Source organism: Trachurus trachurus, assembly GCF_905171665.1.
Source record: "Trachurus trachurus genome assembly, chromosome: 4".
NCBI classification, from domain to species: Eukaryota; Metazoa; Chordata; class Actinopteri; order Carangiformes; family Carangidae; genus Trachurus; species Trachurus trachurus.
In genome coordinates, this window is record NC_139898.1 from 25334080 (window position 1) to 25358921 (window position 24842).

General features: G+C 43.1%; 1 protein-coding gene across 1 annotated transcript in view; it reads right to left on the bottom strand.

The window, feature by feature from the left end:
- Window positions 1–24842, bottom strand: part of ror1 (receptor tyrosine kinase-like orphan receptor 1) — a gene marked incomplete at both ends in the record, with an annotated part of 127671 nt that overhangs the window by 4189 nt on the left and 98640 nt on the right. The window contains 4 exons of the mRNA XM_083970879.1: window positions 2729–2949; window positions 3046–3291; window positions 4362–4679; window positions 5839–5966. Coding sequence (XP_083827005.1) covers window positions 2729–2949; window positions 3046–3291; window positions 4362–4679; window positions 5839–5966 — 913 coding nt within the window. The remainder of the gene's footprint in view (window positions 1–2728; window positions 2950–3045; window positions 3292–4361; window positions 4680–5838; window positions 5967–24842) is intronic.

Consider the following 24842-nt stretch of genomic DNA (forward strand, 5'->3'; position numbering starts at 1 on the left):
AGCGGCACATCTGTTTATGAGTGTGCGGGAGTCCTTTGTCCCTTTTGGTTTTATTGTTTATGCTTGGTGACTCCAGCTAAAGTCTCATAACTAAAGAGCTGTCCAGGTGATCTCAGAAACAGTGGGAGTATGTGTGTGTGTGTGTGTGTGTGTGTGTGTGTGTGTGTGTGTGTGTGTGTGTGTGTGTAGCTGTACTTGGGAGAAGATAAAAGGTGAGGAGAGGTTGGCAGAGATTTTCAGATTCCAGGAACTCAAAGATGAATAATGAAATTCCTCGGTGAGCAGGACACACACACAATCACACACACACATACACACAGGCCTGTAAGAGCTCTGAGTGGGGGTGGGTGGGGTGGGGGGGCAGTGTGTGTGCGTGAGAGAATGTGTGTGTGTGTGTGTGTGTGTGTTTCTGATTGTGTGTCAGATTGTGAGCATCAGAGGAGTGTGGGGCCTGCTGATGTTATGAGAGACACAGATGTTTTTAGTTATGGGTTTGTTTCACCCCTTCTTTCCTCCCCACACCCAAACCCTCAGATCCTCCTCACACCACCACAGTTTTCAATGTGTGTGTGCGTGTGTGTGAGTGCGTCTATGTTTATGTGTGTCTAAATGGATTGTCACAGGCAAGTGACCCCTGAGTGACCCCCCCCCCCCCCCCCTTTCGCAAAGCCTGCTGGGTAGCAGCCTCACCCCGACTCAACACAAAGGTGTAGATTTGAGGGGTAGAGAAGAATGAGAGTCACTTTGGGAAAAAAAGTTTAGATCTCATTTAAATCCTTATCTGCTTGAAGCGATCTGGTAGGTTACAGTAGTTAGGCACTAAGTGGCAAAACAGGAAATGGCTGCACTTTGTTGTTTTGCCTCTGACGTCCTACAATTGATGGCTCTGTGGTCTGATATGTGTGAACCATATCACGAGACCTTTGCTGTGCACAAAGAGCATCGGAAATCAGCTGTATAATTCCATAAGCGCATGGCTGCCTGTCACTCTTGAAAACTTTCTTTCATGTCCTGTAAGAACTTGACTCTGTGCAGATGCGAGGTCGGTCGCCGTCTAAACACAGCAAGCAAAGATTGCCTTTTTAGGTCAGTGAAACATTTGTTCCATTCCGAAAAAACAAAATGAACCGGAGATATTAATGGCTTCTGACGCTTCTGTGACATTTTGCAGCTCTCCCTACAACTGTTGATGGTAATGTCATACACATTACCTTGAGCATTGGCTCTGGTTTTGCACAAGCAGAGACACACTGTCTACATAACCGCAGTGCACCCACCCACCCACCAAAATGATGTGGAAAAAGATAAACAGACATGATACGACCGAGTGTGCAACCTTGAAAGAAATATGATACGGATCCTAATGTGAGCGATGTGGTGGCTAATCTACATTACAAAGAGGTTCTGTGAGAGACGAAGGGGAGGGGAGGGAGGAGAGAGTGGAGAGAGGGATGGCAAAGAGTTTCAGAGGTAAAGAGATGGAGGGAGAGAGGCAGAAGAAGAGGAACAAAGAAAGACGGATTAAGTGAGAGGAGCGTGAGGAAGAGAGACGGAGGGAGAGACGTAAACAGAGAGAAGAGGAGCTGCAGTTGAACCCTCCTGGACCTGCTGAGCTCTGATGATAGATCTGAAGCTCTGGCTGAGACAGGTCATTTCCACACACACACAAACACACATAGACAGTCACACGAGCTGTCTCTCTTTCTCTCTCTCTCACACACACACACACACTCAACTCAGTAACCTCTGCATGCTGTAACGTATCTCCATTGACACACACAGGCCTGTGCCAGTGTTTTGACTCCTTCCTCAGTCTGCTCTTATGACTAAAAAAGACCAAGACAGCAAAACAGTGCTCATTTTGAGTCACCACAGGAAAGTCCAAAATGCTGTGTGAGATTTCACCCAGCTGCCAGTTTATTAGGTACACCTGGCTAAAACTCAGCCAGTCTAATTCTAGGTAAATTCTACCTTCGTGAAGATAATAACCTTGATGTGTGGACTCAAGTTAGAGTTGCTGGTGAGTTGTGTTACATTTTGTTCTTTATCCTTCCTCTTGTGTTTGGGTCAGTGACCTGTTTTCAGGTTTTAAATGCCTAAAGGTACCACATACATTTGTTTATAGCATCAAGGCTTTTTGACTTTGTCAGAAACCTCTATTTAAACAACATAAAACAAAAACAAAAATTCACAAAATTCTAAAATGCTCTGGTTAAAACGATGACATTTATGGTGTTAGGGTTAATTTTGACCCGGTTATATATATAAGAACAATAATTAGAGTAAAAACTGAAATCATAACTGCAAAACCAACCATTTCATGGATAAGGAAGTCTAACGATGTAGCCAAGAGATGAGAAACAAATGGGATGATAAATAATTTTAGTGTGTTTTACAGCTGATATAAGACTCAGGTCAAAACTGACCCTAACACCATAGCAGAATGCTGACAAGAGGAAGGTTAAATTGAAGACAAGGGGTATACTGACAAAAAAAGGCGCAGGGACCCACAACAAAAAATATTAAAAACAAAGTTTTCATGGATAAGGAAGCCTAACAGTGTAACCAAGAGAAAAAAACATATTGGAGGAAAACAAAATGTTTCTAGTGTACAGCTGATTTAAACCATGGGTCAAAACTGACCCTAACACCATAGATGGTAGCAGAAAGCTAAAACAAGATGAAGGTTAAGGCAATATTCATATTCTGTGACTGTGCCGTTCTCTACCTTGGGTTTGTAAGCAGTGGCGAGCATGGACATCTCCACGTTTTGCCCTCGGACAGGTTTGGGCTGGCGGGGGGCAGGAGGCCTGGCGGACTTCTGGTTGTTGCGGCACACACAGATGAAGAAGAACAGCAAGGCGATGGCTAATGGGATGGCCACGCTGGGAACCAGGATGTACAAGATCTCCATGTTGCCGCCGCCGCCGCCAGAGATGTCTTTATGGTCTACGGGGACGGACGGACGGACGGACGGACAGGTGGTTAATATCAGATCTACAGATAACTGAGTGTTCATTCAGAGAACATATTCTGGTCTCTCACCACAGACGGGGATGTCACAGAGCTCCAACGGGACCCCCTCGTCCAACGTGAAGCACCACGGGGCCTCCAGCTTGTTCCCTGGGTTACGGCAGTACGAGTGTCCCCCGTTCAGCTCCGGATAGCGGATGGCCAGGTAGGGGTGGGTGTGAGGATACTGGGAGTTCCACGGCTGACACTGACGCCCAGACTTCGTCTTACTGACCGTCCCGCGGTAGTCTGACCCGCTGTTGTTGTAACACTTGTGATCTGGGAAGGCAAGGCGAGGTTGTGCGTTAACGGTGTGTGTGTTGGGTTCACCTAGGTGTGTTTAGCGCTCATGTGTCTTTGGGTCTTTGTTAAAGGGATAGTTCACCCTAGAATGATATTTCGCTCATTATCTACTCACCCTCATGTTGACTAAGGGCTGGAAGAATTTTCAGAGTCCACCGTCCCTTCTCTGAGTTACAGGGGGTCTTGGCGTAAATCTCGCGTGATTCGCAGTAACCGCACTGACGCCGGCGCAAATCACACGAGATTTGGACGGACCAGGAAGAGGAGCTTCGAGAAGCTTCCGCTACAAACAAGCTTAAAATATAGACTTATTTAATTTTTTTCGGGACAATTACGCAATTTGGGGCTTCAGCACAAGACGGACATTACATACGAGCATCATGGAGGTATTTGGATGTTTTTTTGTGTGTGTTTTTTTACGAAGAGCTCTGGTGTCCCTTTGCAACCGTTGCATTGAAATGCACTGCTACGCCGAGACCCCCTGTAACTCAGAGAAGGGACGGTGGACTCTGATAATTCTTCCAGCCCTTAGTCAACATGAGGGTGAGTACATAATGAGCGAAATATCATTCTAGGGTGAACTATCCCTTTAAGCTGCGTCGCTTCTGACAATTCTTTACAAACCGCTTTGTTTGAATAACAAATTGAGATGGAAATGATCCCTAATGAATATCATGAGAGACAATGTGATTGTCACTGATTGATATTCTCTGCACTTATAAATATCATACAGTAGTATCATGTAGTATACCGAGAACTTTGAGAGCAATTGAGGACAAATTTCTTCTAAGTTCGACTAGTGGTAAAAGGATTGTCTGATTTGAATAAAATATTACCAACTATTTTAGTAGTAATTATTCAAGCATAAGTTTGAAAGGCTCACTGGAGTTCATCAAATGAGCAGATCCACAAAGTTAAAAAATCTCAAACAGCTCCTTTTAATGACTACAGCAGGGATAACTCTCCTCAGACAATAATAATGAGCAGTCTTACAGTAGAAGTGCGAATAAAGGACTTCATTAAATAAGCATGTGAACCAGTCTTACTCTTGTTAATTGGCTCGGCCATGGGGATTCCTATCCTCAGACAGTTTGCAGCCTCGGGGCTGTCGGGGGCAGCCAGGTCGTCGCAGTTGGGCAGCTTCAGCCTCTTCAGGATTAAAGGGTTGGAGCGGGCGATGATGTACTCCGTCTTACACAGGTCGTTCTCCAGGATCTCACACTCGTCCTTACACAGGTCCCGAGGTTTGTCCGTGCCCGAGCTGCGGTCGCACGTCGGGAAGGCGAAGTGGCAGAGGGACGGGATGGCGAACTGGGAGCAGCGGTCGGACAGATGGTTGGACGTCCCGATCATGGTGAAGGCCGCTGGGAACGAGACGGGAAAAGGTGGAGGTTAACAGAGAGATAGGAGACCGCATAGAAATGAACAATTTCTTTGATTTATCGTTTCTTACAGTTATTGAAAGACATAAAGACGTGATAAGTTAACAAGCTCTCTACTCATGTTCATATGAACCTCTGGGAATTTACAAACATGTGAAATAAAAGAGGGAAACTGATACTAAAAGTTGCAACTTTAAATGTTTGATTCATAGTCTCACTGCACGATTATTGCAAACATATGCTTTTCTGTGGGGGTCACTGTTAGTAAAACGATAAGACAAACAATTAAAAAGTAACATTGGCTTTGGTCCAAACGCTTCTCCAGCACATCGTTATGATAATGAGGGTCAGTAAAAGTGACATTAAGTTTTAGATAGTGAATGGCTACCAAATGATTTCTGGATATGAAATGACTGATTTACGGTTCCACAGTAGGCTTATTACAGCTCTGTGGCAACATAAATCTTAATTATCACTTCTCCTTGATGTTTCACATTACAGTCTGAGTTCATGGCCTCTTTGTCCCCGAACCGTTCGGAGGGGAAAAAGCTGACGGCTGCACGGATGTAATCAATAACGCACACATTAATCTGACCACTGAGGACATACACATGCAAACACACAAAACAAAAACACAGATGCAGAGTCACAGACAAGTAGGACTGTATGGATTGGTATGTGGGCCATGTGCGCCGCATACAGCGGTGACCCCGCTGAACTTCCTCTGAACTGCATGAGTGACGTTCTGCTTTCCTCCTACTGCTGCTTTTTAATTGAGGTTTGCCTTCTAAACGGGGCTTATTTGTTCAAGGTTGTCGTTGATTTAAGGGGATGTAGACTCACAAAGGTGCTCTATCAGACAGACCCTGCATGGTTGCTGGAAACATATGTGAGTCTTCAAGTCAGGACAGACTGATGCTGAACAGAGGGAACAACTAGTTTGATCTTTAAAAAAAAAAGTTGGGCTGTGTTGATCTGGCAACATTCAATGTGGGTACAAATATGTTAATCTAAAATAATGAATATCTCCCAAGCTTCTTAGTCACACATCAGAAAAAACAAAAAGATACAGAATCTGATCCTATGGACAAATTACAGTGAGGTGGGTCAACCCAAGTGAACAACACTTCCTCTTACTCACCTGTAATCTGGGTCTCGATCTCCCCCTGCATCTGCAATGAATCAACAAAGATGCTGCGGTTGCCGATGAAGCGGGCGCAGGCGATGCCTCGGTACGGCTGGCAGAAGCCCTCCTCATCAAAGTCCTCCCTGCGACACACAGAAACACAGGAGGAGGAGAAAAGAGAGGTTAGTTCAAATTTGTCTTTGCAATGTAAGTAGTACAGCTCCCTGCTAAATACAGATGCCAAATAGGGTGCAATACACAGCTGCACCACTAGATGTCAGACTCTCTTTGTATATCACACTTGTAACCATCTGGTTGCACTTCTGCAGAGAGAATGGACATTTCTCGTTGTGGGTACTATAACAAGAGGTCTCCCTTTGCTTGGCTGAAGATAAGTCACAGTCAAGTAAAAGATCTGAGGTCCACACACACACACAACACACCCACGCTCACAAACACACACACACACACACACACACACACACACACACACACACACACACACACAAACACACACACACACACACACACATACATGTACACACAGACTCAACCACAGTACAGTTGTAACCCGCGTTAAGAATTAATGTTTAGCTGTTTGACTTTATTCCTGTTTATGGCACAGAGATGTCATCATGAGCCTTAATTTGAAACATATGGGCACAGAGGGAGAAGTGGCTGATGACCATGTTTTCAAAATAACACACAACTTTTACCTCCTTCAGTGACTCTTGGTTTTTTTTACACCCCTCTTCTGATTTTACTTCCCAGGTTAAGTACCGTGTTATTCCGCTCTGTTCTCTTTTTAATCTACTTATCTCACACCCACTTTCTTGTTCTGCCTCGATCTCTCACCTCTCTGCACTCATGCACGCGCACACACACACACACACACACACACAAACCACATGCTGACTAGCAGGCTATTTGCTCAGTGTGAGATCACTGTGTCATGTGCTTTAAGTTGTGCCATATGAGGACTGTAAGACCAGGCACAACCACAATATATAGGGGAAAGCATGGTGCACACACACACACGCACACACACAGGGAAGCACAAAAGAAGCATATAGTAGCTACTGGCTGATATGAAAGAACATCCTCGTGCGTCAGACACTGCTGCTCATGTAATAGCAAACACAAGAGCTCCGTTTGAAACTAACAAGGCTGTGAAAATACTTGAAAAGCTGTTTTACCCCAAAAGAGCTCTATTTTAAATAATAACACAGACTTCCAGCTTTGTTTAGGGTTTTCATGTCGATTTAACAAACAGAACATTTTCTCCTTTGCTTCTATAATAAACTGTGGCTCCTTCTTCATGAAAACAACAACACAATGCTTCGTTTCACACTGAAAATGACTGTAAAATACTGCGTCTTGTGGCTTAACGCTTCATTATCACCCCCCGTCCATGTCTGCTTGCCTCTGTTAACATGAGTCAGCTTGTTTTACAGGCGACGTCACAATGTGTGAATTGCACTAATTACTCTGCAAATTGAGAACCTGCAATAAAGTGCTTTTTTGTTTTTTTAAAGATGCACATGAAAACAAGGTGCACGCTAAATGCACGAGCAGCACCGATGTGGGCACAACACACAGGAAAACACACACGTTCAACTTTTCGTAATGTCAAGGTTGTGTGAAAGCACGGTGTGAGTTGAGGTCAGGAGGTTCCTGCTCTCTGAGGAGTGTTAAGTGACTGAAGGGCCAAGGTTAGATCTCTGACTCCTACCCCTGTCTGTACACATTTAAATGAGCTTTCCAGACACACATGAACATACACACAGAACTATAGAGCATGGGTCTGAAAACTGACGATTCCACAGAGATATGTTAACACAACATTTATAGCTTAATACAGGTTTAAGCAGATTTTATCCTGGGAATATGTAATTTCCTACTAAAATGTGGATATCAGTAATAATGAGCTCATGTTGTGGTGCGCCTGCACATGGCTTAGCACCCCTTCATCAAACCACAAACTGCTACATCTTCAGATATTTTTCCTCTGCTGAAGGCTTCTTCTGTTTAGGTGAAAATCATGTCTGGCATTAAATCTGTAAGAGGAGAGTCTCTGCAGTAAAACAAAAAAAAACTTCCATACTGTTCTTGAGTGATGTGAGGGGCTGCTGATTGATTGGGCTGCTACCATTCTGAATGTAATGAAGCAGAATATGAGAATGCAGCTGGAGCATGAGAAAAAGCACACAGAGGATAGAGAGCGAGGGCTGGAGCGTGTCCAGAGGTTAGCTCGGTTGTGCGTCACCGAGGACGGTGGACACACACATCCACACAAACGTCAAGCCACACACAGACAAGTAAATGACAAGGGAGAGCAAGACGATCCACCACAATGCAGCCAGATCCCCGCGGGCAAATTACAGCTCTAAGCCCCGGGTCCAAACGGCCTCGACCGAGCCGAAACAAGCTCGGTCCAAATCACAACTCGGCCCTCTCCCATCTTTCTGTGTCTGAGTTTTGTTTTTGCTTTTCTCCTTGCACAGTTAAGATTGAAAGCCGTGTCTGAGAGGCAGCATTAAAGTGCCTGTATCCTGTCCAGTGTGGCATAAATGACTTACAGCATGTTTAAAGAGAGAAATGGGTAGGAAAGACACATCTACAAAAACCTAATCACTGTGAGACATCTGAGGTTTTCTGAAAATCTTTCCCTAGTATCCATTTATTTCTGTGTGTTTGTGTAAGCTATCCCGGGCCAGGAGAGCCAAGTGCGGTTGCTATTTGTGTAAACAGTGGATGGCTGTTTAGGCCTTTTATTTTACACACCAACGCCACGGGCCCTCAGTGTAATGTTTTATAATATTTAATTACAAGGAGAGGCTTTTCCGTCTCAGGCCCAATCTATAATCCAGAGCTAAACAGAAAGGCGAGCTCCACCACAGAACCTAAACAATGTATTCAGGACACTGATTCATTGTCCAATTACATTTTTTCCAACCTCATTATTTATTCAGGGAAGCGCTCGGTAAAGCTGCCACGCTCTTTTTCCAGCACTACCCGGATTCACATCCATATGGTTACATACATTTACACCTGAGTTGTGCCAACAAGACCCAGACTGCAGCTCTGGGGCTCCAGACAGGGACGTTTAACAAGCACTTTACAACTGCACATGCACAGAAGTGTAATGGCATTTTTCAATCAAGAAAAAGGTGTGAGCAAATCAAGTGGATAAAGTAAAATATATTCAGTATATACAGTATATGACATTTTGACCTCAGGTTTTCCTAATTTCATTCAAACAGCCAGAAATATGGAATAAAGACAAGAGTTAACACTGGTATTGCTTTGTACTGGTAATTCAAAAGCTGTTATTGTTATAAAACTGGCTATGTAGCAATAGCAATATGACTACACGCAGCTGGCTGGCACCATCCATCCTAGCAGAGATGCACATAAAAAGATGATGTAGACAACTTTCCTCTGAGTTATGTAGCAGTTAGCTCAACGATTATGAAGTGATTTTATGTAAAAATGAAGAACAGCCAGAAACAATATAACCCCCAGAAAATAAAAAGGCAACATATCTGCAAGGCAGCGACAGGATACAATGCACTTCACAGACACAACATCACAATAACAGACACTCTCCCCTGCTATGCGCGTGATAACTGATGACTAATAAACTATTAACAATTGAGGAGGTTTGAATATTCAACCCACAAAACACGGATGATTCATTTAGAGCCAACTCCACACTTAATCATCCTCGGAAAGAAGTTCAATTTGGCATCAAAAGACAGAACAACTGGATTCTTTTAAAAGTCGCCATCAATCAAAATGTCAGAACACCCCCGCCCCGACTCTCTCCTGCAAAGATGACTCTTCAGTTTTTTTTTTTTTCCACCCAGACTGTCACACAGTTGCACAGTGCTGAAAACTAACAGATGAAAAGTAAAAGTACACCAACAAAGGAAGACAAAAGAAAAGAAGTGGAAGAAAGACACTCATTATTTCATCAGCTGTCTCTTTCAGTGCCCATCAAAGCCAGAGCAGCTTTTTTTTTGACAAAGTTGTTGAAGTGTGAGTTTAACAAAAATCACTACAGGACCACAATTTCTTCAGCAACAATGTGCAATTTCAAAAAATATTGGCCTTTATGTGAGAATGACTTCACAGACCTTCTTAAAATACCGTCTTAAAACACATGTGACATTACTACTGTAGCACATTCTCTGTTTATTCAAGAGTAATATAAACCCCCTTGTTGGGTCTGCTTTGGTTTTTATGTTTTGATGAAGGAGGAAATCTTTCGGCAACAAGCTGCGGGCTGGGACGAAGCGGTTGTGTTGACTTTTGGGGTTTAGAGGATGTGAAACTCAACACTCTTTGTTGGAGGGGGGACACGGCGAGGATGCAATTTGAGGGCGAGTATAGATGAGGGAGGGAGGGGGGCGGAGCCGAAGGACATTTTACATTTCGGAGGTTTTGTTTGTAGGAGCTGCTGTGGCTGCTGAGTGAGGAGGAGATGAGCTGCGTGAGGTCACAGCCGCTGGATCCTGATTGGGGATGCCCCTTTAGTCTGCGCAACATGTGTCTGTGTGTGGGATTTTTTTATTCTAAAGACCTACTGGGCCACATTTCTCCCCAGCTCCCTGCTGACGTGTAGACATATCTACATGTATAGCCTGTGGTGGTGACTTATTTGCATACTTAGGATTTGATGGAACAATTCAACAACTTAAATGAAATCAAGAAGTGTGTCTTTAAAGGACCATTCACATGCTGCCTCAGGGAAAACAGATGAAAATGAGCTGTCTTGATAAAAACTTCTTCTGTTGCTCAATAAGAATTTCTGTTTCATATTTGGTCCAGCTACTGTACTGTAAGTTTTTCATGCACTTCTCTATAGCTGTGTCTGGAAGTGTGGTTCATTGTAGATATAAAGTCTGTATATATTTTGTAAAATGAATTATTTGCATTCATATTATTATGACTATTACTGCAGTTTGAGTGCATCCTCATTGTGATATATATAAATATAGAATCTTTAATAAAAAAAGATGGATGGCTGAAATGGAAAGTAAAATGTATGAAAAAAGCATTTCAAAACCACCTGATTAAGATAAATGAAGGAATTCATTTTGCAGCAAGATAAGGTGACATACAGGAGAAATGATAGCTAACACACATTATATTGCACCCCCTTGTTTGTTAAGATTTTAAAGGGAAGGTGTCCAAGTACAAATCAAAGACACTTGTGGGTTTGGAAAGGAATGTATCAGCAAAAAGGATGAGAAGAAGAAAACAAGAGACGATAGCGTCGCTGCTGTCCTCTAGAGACTGTGTTTCCTCCCTGGATGCCGGTCTCACACAAAAGAAAAAATGAGAAAAACACAATCTGCTCAACATTATCATGTCTGTTTACAATTATGAAAGGTACAACAGAATTAATGCTAAAGTAAAACATGGATTTAGGATGTTGCCAAGGTCTCTCTTTTTCACTTTTATCTGTACACTGAAGGTGAAATATGTTGATATTTTGCAACGGCCAACAATGACTGTAGGGAGGTGATTCATGTGTTGGGTCCTCCTATACTGGCGTCAGCTCATAGACAGTGTAATTCAATTATCACAGGAGAATTGGAGAATGCAAGTGTGGTTGCAGTATGTAAGGATCGTTCACTGACAGCGAGCCAAAATGGCCACCAGAGGCTGAGGTTGACTGGGGTCTGTGGCTGCCAGTGGCCCGTGACCGTACTGGGAATGAACAGTGAGCGAGGGCAACCGAGGCGCTGCATTAAGATACAATGGAGAAAGAGAAGGCCCACCTGGGTCCTTGTGTAACCTCTGCTCACTGACTGCAACAATAGAGGCTTCTGTCAGCGGAGAGGCTGGAGAGATTCAGAGCGCACCGAGACAAAGAGGAAGCAGGAAGAAGGAGGAGAAGAGACGACATGGATAAGCCGAAAAGTAAAAGTAACTGCAGCTGACGTTTTGTTCTCTGGAGAATCTACCTACTAGTTACCCACCTGTAACTTATCTTATTACTGAAGTCATATCCTGTTGTAGCAAATGAATAAAGATGCTTTCAGTTGGCATTCAGACCCAGTATATTTATACATACATTATATATATACTGTTTAGGGTGGAGGCTACACACACAGGGCAGGTTTACATTCTCACCTATGGGCAGTTGCCACTTAATTAAAACTGCATGTCTATGGAGTGTGAGAGGAAGCTGGAGAACCAAGCAGGTACTTTTTTTTTTTTTTTTACCATGCAGAGGTGCACCCACACTTTTGTTGAACATCTTTGTTCAGTGACAATTAGCCATATTCACAGCGTCGCCATCTTTGCTCACGTCGTCACTCGGGGTGGGAAGATTCAAGCCGTCACATAACGTTACCGTTAACATTAGCAGTTGCAGCTAATGCCGGCTAACTTAACTCAAATCAGTTTAACCCAAATGTCGTTTTACTTTGAAATATGGCCCGATGCCCCTTCGGACGTTAACAACCCATGCCTTCCTTAAATCTGTATCAACCGGGAAGCGAAGAAAGGAAAGCAGTTTATCAGACTCCTGACGTTTGTACAGCTTGCAGACAGGGATGCAGCAGTTATACGGTTTGTTTACCCACCCCGAGTGATGACGTAAGGAAAGATGGCGATGCTGTGAATATGGTCAATAAAAGCTATTCTACTATTCTATTCTATTGTAAGCTCCAAACTTCAAACTAAAATGATGTCCAGCAAGTTGAAATCATGCTGCCTAGTTCAAAAAGGCAGCTGACTGTTTCTGGACCAGGGTCTGCCTTAGCAAGGGAACAGTTTCTCAGGTAAAGGTGAGACAAAAAGTTCATTTGATCTTTTTTAGTAGATGTTGAAACACTATGAGGAAGTGTTTTAGAAAATACTTCAATGGATTTGACCGACCTCAACGTTTTAGTATCCGACACCCACACTGCATCACTGGATTTTTTTTTTTTGACAGGAAAGTGCCTGAATATGGTGAATATAAAGTCACAGTGAGTATCCCTGCTCATGCTAAGCGGTGTGGACACTGCTTGTGTTTATTTAAAACAAGCAACTGTTTCTGTTGCCAGCAATGTGAAATGCATCACTTCCACTGAGTAAGAGGAATTTTCCCATAAAACACATGGTTGGCACTGCAGGGCTTGAGGAGTAAATGTTAAAGCGTTTATGAAACTGCTCACGGTTGAATTACTCTCGATTTGAGATAGAAAGTAAACATTTATTTATGTTAACATTTCACTGACTGGAGCTTGGATACCAATCTGATCTAAAATAGTGCGCAGAATGACTCCCACATATAGATGTTTGCCGTTTGAAGTGTTGGACTGCGCTCCCGCCGAGGAATTTGTTTCAGGGCCCAGTCTTTGCCCACACAGGCTGGAAGTCACGACTGTGGATGAAGCTAAAGAGTTTTAATAACAGGGTTAACACATGCTCAGTGATTTGACATGCAGGGAAGGGACCCTACATCAATCCCGTCACTCCTCGCAAAAGCTCCCGATCTGATGACATCACTTCCCTGGAGGGCTGCGCGGTATCACGAGGTGCAGTTGAGTTGAGTCGGGGGAGTGGAGGGTTTTTGGGGGGAGTGAGGGTGTCAATCAGCCTGTCAATTAGCAGGACAGGAGGGCAATATGTCTCCTAAAACTTAACATAAACCCAGTGGTGTTTAGACAGACACATGCACACACAAACAGACGGAGCACAGGGGTCACACAGTAGAATCCATTACTACAGGGGTGAATTAGAGGTGGGGGTGTTTGACTAATAGCCGACCCATTGGATGAACGGATCCGCGAGAATAAGAAAACAGAGATGAAGAAAGTGAAAGAAAGAGAGTCTGAGCGAGGAAGGCAAAGTAAGAGAAGTGAAGTCAGAGAGAGAGAGAAAGTGGAAGGACTGGAAACAGTTAGCTCCAGTCAATGAGTCCAACTGCTGCTGAACTATTTAGTGTGTGTTCATGTGTGTGCACTTGTGTTCGTGTGTGTGTTTGACCTCAAAACAACATCAGGCTAAAAGAATCTGTTGTTGTTGTGCTTTCATTACAATAATGTCACTACTCACTATCTCAGCAGCGATGGTGCTTTAACATCAAAGAGGAACTTCCATGTTTCAGTGGCAGCTCCCATCTACCTCCTCCAGTCCCACCAGCCTTTAGACCACAGGTTGTTTTCACAGTTTAGTCATGATTTCATGAGTTAAAAAAAAAAAGTTGACATGGTTATTAGCGTGACACAATTAATGTGGCAAGTCTTGCTTCTTAGTGTTATAAACATTTATTGTCTTGGACGGGATAAATTAAGCTGTTAAGGCTCTAAATAGTTCACCTCATTTATCTGAGGAGGTTGAGTCATTTAACCAAAAACAATTTCCCTAACTGCGGTTTTTGTGGTTGCCATGGTCACACACCAAGCCACGACAGTGATGTAGAAAAGTTGAGCTGCCGTTTCTGTGTTTTCCTCCGTTGCTTGCTGCTGCCACTGGCACAGCCTGTGTTATGTTACTGTAGTAGCGTGTGGGTTTTTATTCTGACTCTCTGCCCCTCCCGTGTCATTGACGGGGCTGACCTCACCTGTTTGCGTGTCTACATGTAAATTAGCCGGTTTGGTACCAACACAGCTCACGCTCTGGTTTCATGAACTCACACCAATGTCTGCGTTTAATTTATCCTTTGTTGATGCCACATGCAGCATAGAAGAAGCACCTATCCACCACACACACTTCATGTTTTGTATTAGATGCATTAATTGCTTAATCAATCATAACTGTGTGGAACTCCCTACTTTATGGCCTTAATAAGCCAAACATAACTCATACTGATTTCCATCATATTTTTTTTACAGACAATCAGTAAGAGCCAACACATGAAAATCAATTTCCAACATTTCTTTCTTTTCTTTTTTCTTTAGGGACAGTGTATTTTAGTACCGACAACAGCATTACTAAAATAGCAGATCATAATCGACTTCTTTTTTAATGTCTTTCTTCCCCCGGAGCAATATTACAAACTTCCCTCTTGTTTTCCATTTGTGCTGCTGTAAAAATTCTTGTCTTTGCTCCTTTTTTTTTAATAGCATTCCTTGATTTGACTCCAGGCTGCTTCCAAACATCCGTGTGGAAATAATAATAACAGGAAAACCAAATAGTATGAAAGAAAAGGGGAAAGAGATAGCCGAGAGCGAAGCCCCCCTCACACACACACACACACACACACACACACACACACTTTCCTGCATGATTTACGACGGCTTATTTGCCTAGATCACAGATCAGACTCTGAACACACAAAGGCCGACACTTAAAACAGACAGGAGGACACATGTTCTGGCTGACTGACTACTGACGGAGCTGCAGGAGCAAGAATACACACGTCCAGAGAGAAGCGTGGCTTCCTGAAGAAAGTGGAGTAATCCTTGATGAGAGCGATTAAGAGTCACTAAAGGCATGTATTGTAGGGAAGGAAAACACTGTCACACCGTGCAGCCCATAAATAATCCCTATACACACACACTGCTGCTGTCAGAGGTGTCTGCAGGACCCACAGAGCAAACAGAAAGTGGCTTCCAGTCTGGTTAAAGGATATACAGTGTAACACTTTCACACAGTCAGATGAAGCTGCCGATGAGCCGTTGACAATGTGATTTGTATCTCTCGGTACCAATGGATCAATTCTGTGGTGAAGTCAAATCATCAGAGGAAGATGTTACATTTTGATGCCAATCACTGAAAATCGGGTTATTTTCTCTGCTTTCGTGAATTCACTGTTGCTTCATCACATGAGAATACAGTGCAGCTGCAGGACTTACTGGTGACCTAATGATGACTAATTATGACAAGTGCCGTCTCTGCCTACGCATAAAATCCACATCTGACACTGAGCGAACTGAGGCATTTCAGCTGAACTTTCAGACGATTGTGGGAAAAAAGTAAAAAGGCTATGGTTTGATGAAGCTGAAGGAGATAAGACGTGTTGAAGGAATGTGGACACAACGGAAAGATACACCGACACTTCCTGAGGAAAATGCTCCTGTTACGCACTGAATATCACAGACCATTAATGAAGTTCATCTCTGCTGAAAGACAGCCTGTGTCTTGGACTCAGGGCGGACTAAACACACACGCTGCCAGTTATCGGATTGATAAAATAACATTGCAAAAAAAAAAACCTGACATGTACACAAAGACGCACTGAATAGTTTTGCAAAGTGCTGACTTCTCAAAACAGTCTGGACAGGATACGGCTCCTGAATCTTCCAATAAAAGATAATTTACAGGCTCCTGCACTCTTAAAACCAAACAAGACTAACTAGCACATTATTCAGCTATAGCACCAACGGCCAGACACACGCTCTCAGAGCTGTCACCCATGTTTTACAACATGGATGTGTTTATGTCATGTATGCTCTTCTTTGTGCACATAAAGACTGAACTTACAGCTTAGGGTCGTCTCTAAGCAGAGAGAAAATAAATAAACTGCTGACTGAAGACAGAAGGGGAAGGGATGATAATATTTAATTCTAATAACATACAAATGCAGCATCTGTAAGTATCAACCTCAATAGTGACCTGAAAGTGCTAATCCAATGGGCCTCGATGATGAGGAACCAATAACTGAGTTTGTTGGCCCACAATTGACTGAAATGAAGCAAATAATGTAAACTTAGATTTTATTAATTACATTGACTGTCAACTGAAACTGTTTTCATTGTGGTGGTGGTTACTTCATCCTTCATGAAGTCAGTATTGAGTCTGATAACAATAAACATAACCAATGCATCCATTTGCATGTCAGGTTCAGGTCGTCACTTTCTATGAAGTTATGGTGGACTTGTACAGATGAATTCAATCTGGGCAAACACCACTGCTTTATGACTTAGACTTGTGGGGAAAAACATGCTCAGCTTTCGTGATTTCAAAAAATTCTGCATCACACGTAAACATGAAAACTCAATTGATAGCACATCTGGGTCACAACAGGCAGCCAAGCTTTCAATTGAAACTGAACAGCGTCGAGCTAAAGTCTCTCTCTGATCCTGCCTTTCTGTCTCCAGAGCTCACTGACATGTCGGCCTTTTGGGGCTAATTCAGGCTACACTGACAAAGCAGCCTCCAGTTCTTTCCACCCAGGCCGTAAAAGATTACAAATCCAGCTGAAAACATAATGACATTTATTCTGTTATCTCAATGATGAAACTTAATAAATTCTGTTTAGTTTAATTCTTAACAACTAATCAATTCTATTTTAATGAATTTAATGCTGCTCTCTGCCTCTCCATGTAATATTCACATTAGTCCAATTTGACTATCTGATCTCTGTGTAAAGAAAGACCACGGACTACTACCTAAGTCATTTGAATCAGCCCACTGTTGTCTGAACTGAGCATTCAGAGGTGAAAGATAAATTTAGAGTCCTGACTTTCTGCTCTATCAAAACCCCCCAAAAAGGTTCTCCGGTCATATGCGTGCAATTTGCAAGGCGCCAGGACCAATGACGACAAAACTGATTGATAAACTGACATGAACTGATACAGGGAAAGGGCAGCCTTGATCAACACGCGCTACATCAAACTGCATTGATCCTATTAAGCTCTGCAAATAACTAAACATCCCCTGGCTCGGACGTGCAGGATACAAGTTCACGCTGCAAATAAAAGCCTCTATTTATACCCAGGTACACTGTGCCTCCCTCTGTCTCTCTCTCTCACTCCACCGCCACCAGCAAGGGCAAAGAAAGAGCACTTTCTCTGCATACTTGTCTTGCAAGCGTGTGTGTTTTCTTCTGTGCAGGAGCGGGTGTGGGTGTGTGTTCATGCAAGGTTTAGGTCAGAGTTCAGGGAAACCCCACATACCCCTTCTTTCTAGCCCTTGTAACCCTCAGGGGGAACTAGCCACGACTCTCTCTCTCTCTCTCACACACACACACACACATACACACACACACACACTTAAACCACAGACTTTACCAGACCTGACCTTGACCAGACCTGCCAACAGGATCACCAACAGACAGACAGACACAGGGGATTCTGGGAAACAGGAAACAGGAAGTGGGCCCTGTCCCGGCTGAGCGTGAAAGCCCTGCTCACAAAGTAGGTTGTGTAAGAAACTCTCTGTGTGTGGTAAAGACGGACTTGTGCCCCCGCTAACGCCTAACAATGTAAATTGTTGTAATGGTTAAAGTCGGCTACACGTTATGACAGTCTCCACATGTGTGAGTTTGAGTGTGTGTGTTCACATTTTTTCGGCCTGCATGTGTGTGAAGCCCCCCGAGCTGAGCAGCCTTTACCAGAGAGGCATCCAGGCCTGTGGGAGGGGGCTGCAGTGGGATCTCTGGTTTCAAATAGAGCCGGTGCCCTGGGACCGGAGCCGTGTCAAAGGGCCTGTCCCCCATGAGCCATATTAGGGCCCTGATCCCCAATCAATCAGCACCACGCTAAAAAGAATCCACAACAAGACGGCAATTAAGCCCCAGCGAGGACTTAACCAAACACGTGTGAGAGATAGGGTTTGTGCGGCTAACGGTGTGTGTCGGTCTTTTGACTCTAAGGTTTTACACAGAAGTGTGAGTGTGTGCATTTTGTGTGACCATGAGTGTGTAAAAGCATTTGGAGACAAAACCCAAGCTCACTCCGGATAGGACGTGCAGCGTAGAGGACAGAGGTGAAGAAAGTCTCGGGAGGTCTTTGTTTTTCCTTGTGTATCAGTGTAACTACATACACACAGTGGTTAACGTACACACACACACACACACACACATTTAACGACTCCAAAAGGGAATGCAAACATGGCCAGAATACCGTATTTTACCTTTTGCCAAGAAGGTTTAATCCATTTTCCATGTTTGGCAGTTAAGAGGACTACTATGCAATTTGGGGATACTACAGCAGCTATTGCTCTGACTCCTGGTTAAAGTATGGGGTTGAGAAAACTCCACAGCTACGGAGCCTGTTGTTGGCAGGTCCGAATAGAGTTATAGTGAATTTCAGACCGAGAGAGAGAGAGATGGGTGTTTTTTTTTTTTGTCGACTGGACGCCAAAATTGAAATAAGTTCAGCAGAGCCCCCTGCGTGGGTCTGATGTGGAGCGCTGAAGTGGATCAGTATGTGGCAGAGGAGCAGTGCATCCAAAAAATGAGTGGGCCTGTCATCCCCCTCAGTCTGAATGGGTGCGATGCTTGTGGTGTGGAGCAAATCATCATCAATCCTGGCCAGCATCTGAGAACCACAGCAGTGTTGACACTGGCACTGAGGTGAGGAGAAGTGAAACCAAAATCCAGGGTTTCTCAATACAGCAAACACACGTTCATGGTCCGAGCTAAGAGGCTATTGTGACCAAAAACAGCACTCGCTCTGTGCTGCGGGCAGCGGGGTGGCGCGGTGGAAGAGGAGGGGTGTTTTTTTTTTTTCTTTGCACAGTGGACCTGGGTCCAAACCTGCATATATGGCTCAGCCGTCCTTGAGCAGGACACTCAGGACCACATTAAGCTTCTGTGCCTCATTTCAGATTCTGCGCCGAGGGAGGGGCATGTTGTTTATCAAACAGACACACCAGCCCTGCTCTGCAGTTTGTCAACCCACATGTTATCAGTGAGTGGATCAGTATATATGCATTTAAAGCAGTAGCTTAACATTTTGGGTAAATAATATGTCTATTTACCTTCTTGACTGAGAACTAGATAAGAAGAATGATATTCTCTGTGTATTTTAAATCGAAAGCTACAACCAGCAGCAGGTTAGCAAAGTTTAGTATAATAACAAAAACAGCCCGTCTCGCTCTAAGGTAGCACAGTCTACCACCACCTCTGAAGACTATAGACTATAATTATAATAAGTAGCTTTTAAACAACTTCCTAAATAAGCTAACTGCCTGCTGGATTACAGTCATGAGTGAGAGTGGTATACAGGTAGATCGTACAACCTTAGACTCTATTGCTCCTTTAAAGGGACTACGAGGAGTTTCGGAAAGCGAGGTGTTTTCGCATTCACACTACATTTCCCATGAGCCTCCGCAGGTAGGGTGAAATCGGACGAAAGCGAAAGCATTTGCCAAGAATGTTTTCATTCATCAAGAACGAAAGTCGGAGGTTTGAAGACGATCAGATACCGTCGTAGTTCCGACCATAAACGATGCCAACTAGCCATCCGGCGGCGTTATTCCCATGAAACTGAAACTAGGAAATGCTGGGTGAGTCGACCACTAAATAATAATATCAAAATAACTATAAAGACAAAACGATATATTTATCGAAAATGGACCCATTAACAAGTGTGGGTAACGTAGATTCATCCACATTAATATGAGACTCTTTTATAACCACAAGCAAACTCCTCTGGGTCTCTTTGAAAAGGATGTTGTTTTGTTCAAGCACCATGAGATGCATTTTTTGTAATGAAAGGCGCTATATAAATAAAATTATCATTATTATTATTAGCAGTAGTAGTAGTTGTAGTAATATTAGTAGTATTTTCTTCTTGCTTTTGGCAAGAAAGATTAAAAAAATCAAATAGTCTACTCTAATATAAAAGGATAAAGGAAATATGGAGGGGAAACATCTGTGTTTAATTGCATAATCCTGTGGATTTACTTAGGTACCAGCATCTTACAAGAGCCGGGTTTGTGTGAAAATCTCTCAGGTCTATAAAAAAACCTGGTGATTAAGAGGTGCAGGTATATTAAGAAGTCTGTGGTTGGGAGGCTAAAATTCAATTACCCGACATTTTACAGAAGGACAGAGGATAAAAGGTGAAGACGAAAAGGACACCAGGGAGTTTGCAATGAGTGTAATGAAACTTCAACGAAAAAAAGGCAATAATTGTCACATCAGTGAATTGCTCATCAAATCTGAAAGTAATGTTCACACACACCACAAATGAGCTAAACAGATATGTTATGGTTCTTTGCAGTGACTTGAATTTCTGCCACCCAAGTCAGATCAGATCAAATCAGTCACCTCTCAAGAGGGAAAACGCAAAATACAGCTGCGAGCAAAATGTTTGCAGCAGATTCCATGAATAATTATCTAATTTACTGCAGCTTAAGTACACGCTGTGACATGTTGTTTTTTCATTAATGAGGATTTCTGGATGTTTTGCAGATGTTAACCAGATAAAACAGCATCTTTAGATCAGATTCTCCCTCACTTACAGAACCACAATGGCAATGATTGTGTAGTTACCTGCCGTCTTAATAAATCAAGCATTAAATACACATGATGTGACGAGTACAAGCCTCTTAACAACAGCAGAAGGGAGATCACAACACACACAGTGCCTAATACCACTGAGCGAGTTTGAGCAGGCTTCAAGATCAACTTAGTGTGACATCTTCAAGTCATTACACATTTTGGAAACGACTTCCTTAAACTAATTTGTCAATCAACCCCTGTGCTGCTGTGGGTGCTACACACACACGCAACAGTCAGATCACTCTGGAACAACAGAGGCATACACACAGGTTTAAAGAAAAAGTTGCAGTGTGTATGTGTTTATGGTGTATTGCAGTTAAACACACTTAATTATAGTAATCATTCAGAGTCATCAAGTTACACACAAACAAGATCTTAACCGTCGAATCAATCACAAACCTACAAAGAGTAAATACAGAGCTTATAGGATTACGTAGATCTAAGTATACATGTCCAAATGAACGTGTACATGTGCACACAGAAAATCTAATCATTAACCAACCAGCGCGTTCAGGCGTGTGTGATTGTTGGCTCTACTGTCAAAAGTGGTTTCAGTTGACACATGAGAGTAAAGCTCTGTTCAAATAAGCTCCGCTGGTGTTTGTAGGAAAATAAAAAGATCAGCAGAGGGCATCTTCTGTCAAATCTAACCAAACATCTATATTTCAAAAACACAAATGACAAGCTACATGGAAGAAAAGCAACGAGCAGAGAGGTTAGACTGAAGAGACGGCAGCAAAAACCAGGCCAGAGAGAATCTGTTCTTTGTTAAACCTGTCTCTCCTTCATGCTGCAGCACAGAGTGGACAGAGGAGAGAGCAGGGAAGGCAGCACAGCAGAGGGAGGAGAAAAAAACCCAGCTATTTTTGTAATTGCTTTTTTTTTTTTGCCTGTGCTGAAAGAAAAGTGGTGGGGAAAGTTTTGAGAAATTTAAACAGCCTTGACAGCCAGGGTGTAGTGGTATTAATCTTTTCAAACAGAGAGAAAACCCCTCTATTATAAACACAGACAGAGACTCTGGGATCAGCGGCCATGTCCCATAGTGTGTTTATCGCTGCTGTCAGATTAAACACCTCTAGAACAGGAAAAGGCAACACTTTTAGAAATGTAAAAGCAGCTGCTTTTCAGAAATAGCACAGGAAATTACGAGAATAAAAAAAGTGAAAGCAGCGAAAACGGATCTTTTGGTCACATGAGAGCAACAGAAACAAGCTGTAAAGATAAACACTGACATATAGGTTCATGTCCCTCATGCAGTAGAAAGTTTCAAGATAATCATTCATTTGGAGTCATGTTTCTTGCCACCTGATAAATGTAAACCTACAGTAATATCTGCTCTGTTTTAGCTGTTTTTTCCCTCAATTACCTCCTGAGGGAAACATTTTTCTTTTTTGCTTTCACCAGGTATATTTGTCGTGCTGCATATGGAGCATAAACAGTTTTTTCTCCAAAAACTATTAGCTGAAAATGTTTCACATTATTGTGAATACATACAGGATACGATGTAAAATACCAATTGAAGAAAGCTTGTGTGCATGGGCCATGCGTCATGTGTTACCCTCCATCAAAGAGTTGGAATAAAAATAATGTGACAGTGACTGAAGAGGAAAATATATTCTCACTAAACACATTTTTCATATCACTCATTATATTTTGATTATATGTCTTTGGCTTGCAAGTTTTCCAATAATATCTCATGATCAAATTTCTCATTCTGATGTCTCCAAGAAAGACAGAAAGTAAGAAGAAAATGTAATTTATATTTCAGATTTCAGCAAATCTAATTCATCCAGCTGATGATTCAGACTGATAAAGCATCAAAGATACTTTTGGCCTCCTCTGTTGTAGCTTGGGCAGCTTGCATACAGGCCTCAGTGAGGAGGGCGACGGGTTAGGAGTTATTAACTGTCTCTGATCTGAGCTTACAGCTAAACCTCCCGTCGGCTCACACCGCTAATCACACCTGAACACTGCCGACCCCGCAGAACCCGGGAATCAAAGAACAACATGCAACCTGGAGTGTTAATGGTACCATCCTCCTCCCACTCCGCTAACACTGTTTTTCTTTCACTCTTTTCACCCTCCCGCCGTCTCCATCCAGCTCTTTTTTTTTTTTTGCTGCAAATGAAAGAAGTGTGGCAGCACGCAGAGAGAGAGAGAGGGAGAGAGAGAGAAAGAGAGATGGAGAAAGTTGGGGGTCTGATTTTGGCAGGCGAGACTTTTTCCCCTCACCCTGTGTTTGTTCTGGCTCTATGAAAACATCTCCAAAGACGGGAGGTGAGGGAGGGAGGAGAAAGAAGGAGGGAGGAGAATGTAGAGGAGGAGCGTGGTGGGTGCTATTTAGAGGAGGTGCGCTAATGTTTCTTATTTAGTAACACAACTGCTGGCAAACTGATAAAAAAAACTTTGGTTTGGAAATGTATTTGCATCCCAGATGTGGATGCAAAAAAACCTCTCGACTTGAACTCAAGTCAAATTTTGAAGTGAGACGTGAGATTTGACTTTAAGGAGCAGTTTTTCGCCTTTGACACTACGACACATGCACCTCATAAAATGCCACTTTTCCATATTTTACATGGACTAAACAAACAAGCTACAATGTGCTAATTAGTGAGCTAGAGAGGTGCTGGTAGATGGATGTTGTTGCCATTAGACAGAGCCAGGCGGCGGAGGTGGTTTCAGCGTAAGCGCCCGCTTGCTCCAGCCATGTCCACATCTACCATCGAGTGGCGTCGATCTGCTCATCAAACTCATTGGAAGCATGCAAGACATTCAACTGACCTTAAACCAAAATGTTTTGGCTTTAGAATCTCACGTCTTCAACTTGTGACCTGGCAAAAACGCTTGGTCAACACAAACACCTCATACATTCAATTGTTTGGCCTCTGTATTGAAAGGACATGGTCTCAACTAAATGAAACACTATCATCACAGCTTTGAAATGAAAATCCTGCTGCGTCATTTCAAAGTATCCAGAGACCTGACCTGACATTTATCTTGTGATGTGACTCAGAGTTGCCTTCAAGGACCTGAGACTTGCTCCGAAAGACGTGAGACTCGACTTATAAACTTGTCTTGAATGACTTGAACCTGGACGTGTTTTCAAAGAAGGCTCCGGAAGGAAGGAAGCTGTCCAAGTTGTGCTTAAGGAAAAGTTCATGCTTCAAACTTTCCACCATCTCTTCCCTCTTTTTCTCTGAGCAGCTCAGCTCATCCTCACGTCTCCACTTCTGACTGTATCTCTGACCTGGTTATATTAGACACAAGCTTCCTGGGTTACGGTCGAAACCTCGATGGTTGTCAGCTTTGAGTTTGCCTGTGGCTACTCTCAAAAACCCAACCCTGAGGATATATATACGAACACACACACACTGCAATGCCCCACACACCACAGAGTGTATACTTAAGGCCGACGTGGAGGGGATGGAAATCAGAGCACAGACCGAAGCAAAGACAACACAGAGGACATGAAGTTCATGTTATGTTCAGGTTCGACGAGGTGGGTGGCGAGAAACCTTTCCCTAAATTTGTGAGTAATATTTGTGGTTAAATTATCCCAAGAAAACGGAAGTCACGGCGCTTTAGCTTGGAGGTAAAAAAAAAAAGAGAAAAAAAAGGGGCTAGTAGGCTACTGGAATGCAAATGAATATGTTTCATTTAAACTGACAAGCTTCAGAGCCAGATGTCTTTCCAAAAACGTTGAGAAGCGGAAGGAGCAGAAGTTTTGACATGGGAACAGCTGCGTTATGAGGTAAGCAGGCACAGGTCATCGTGTGTCATCATTAGGCGACCTTGTCTCCTTGACGGCTGCCACCCTGACTTTACAGCTAATAAGTTGGCC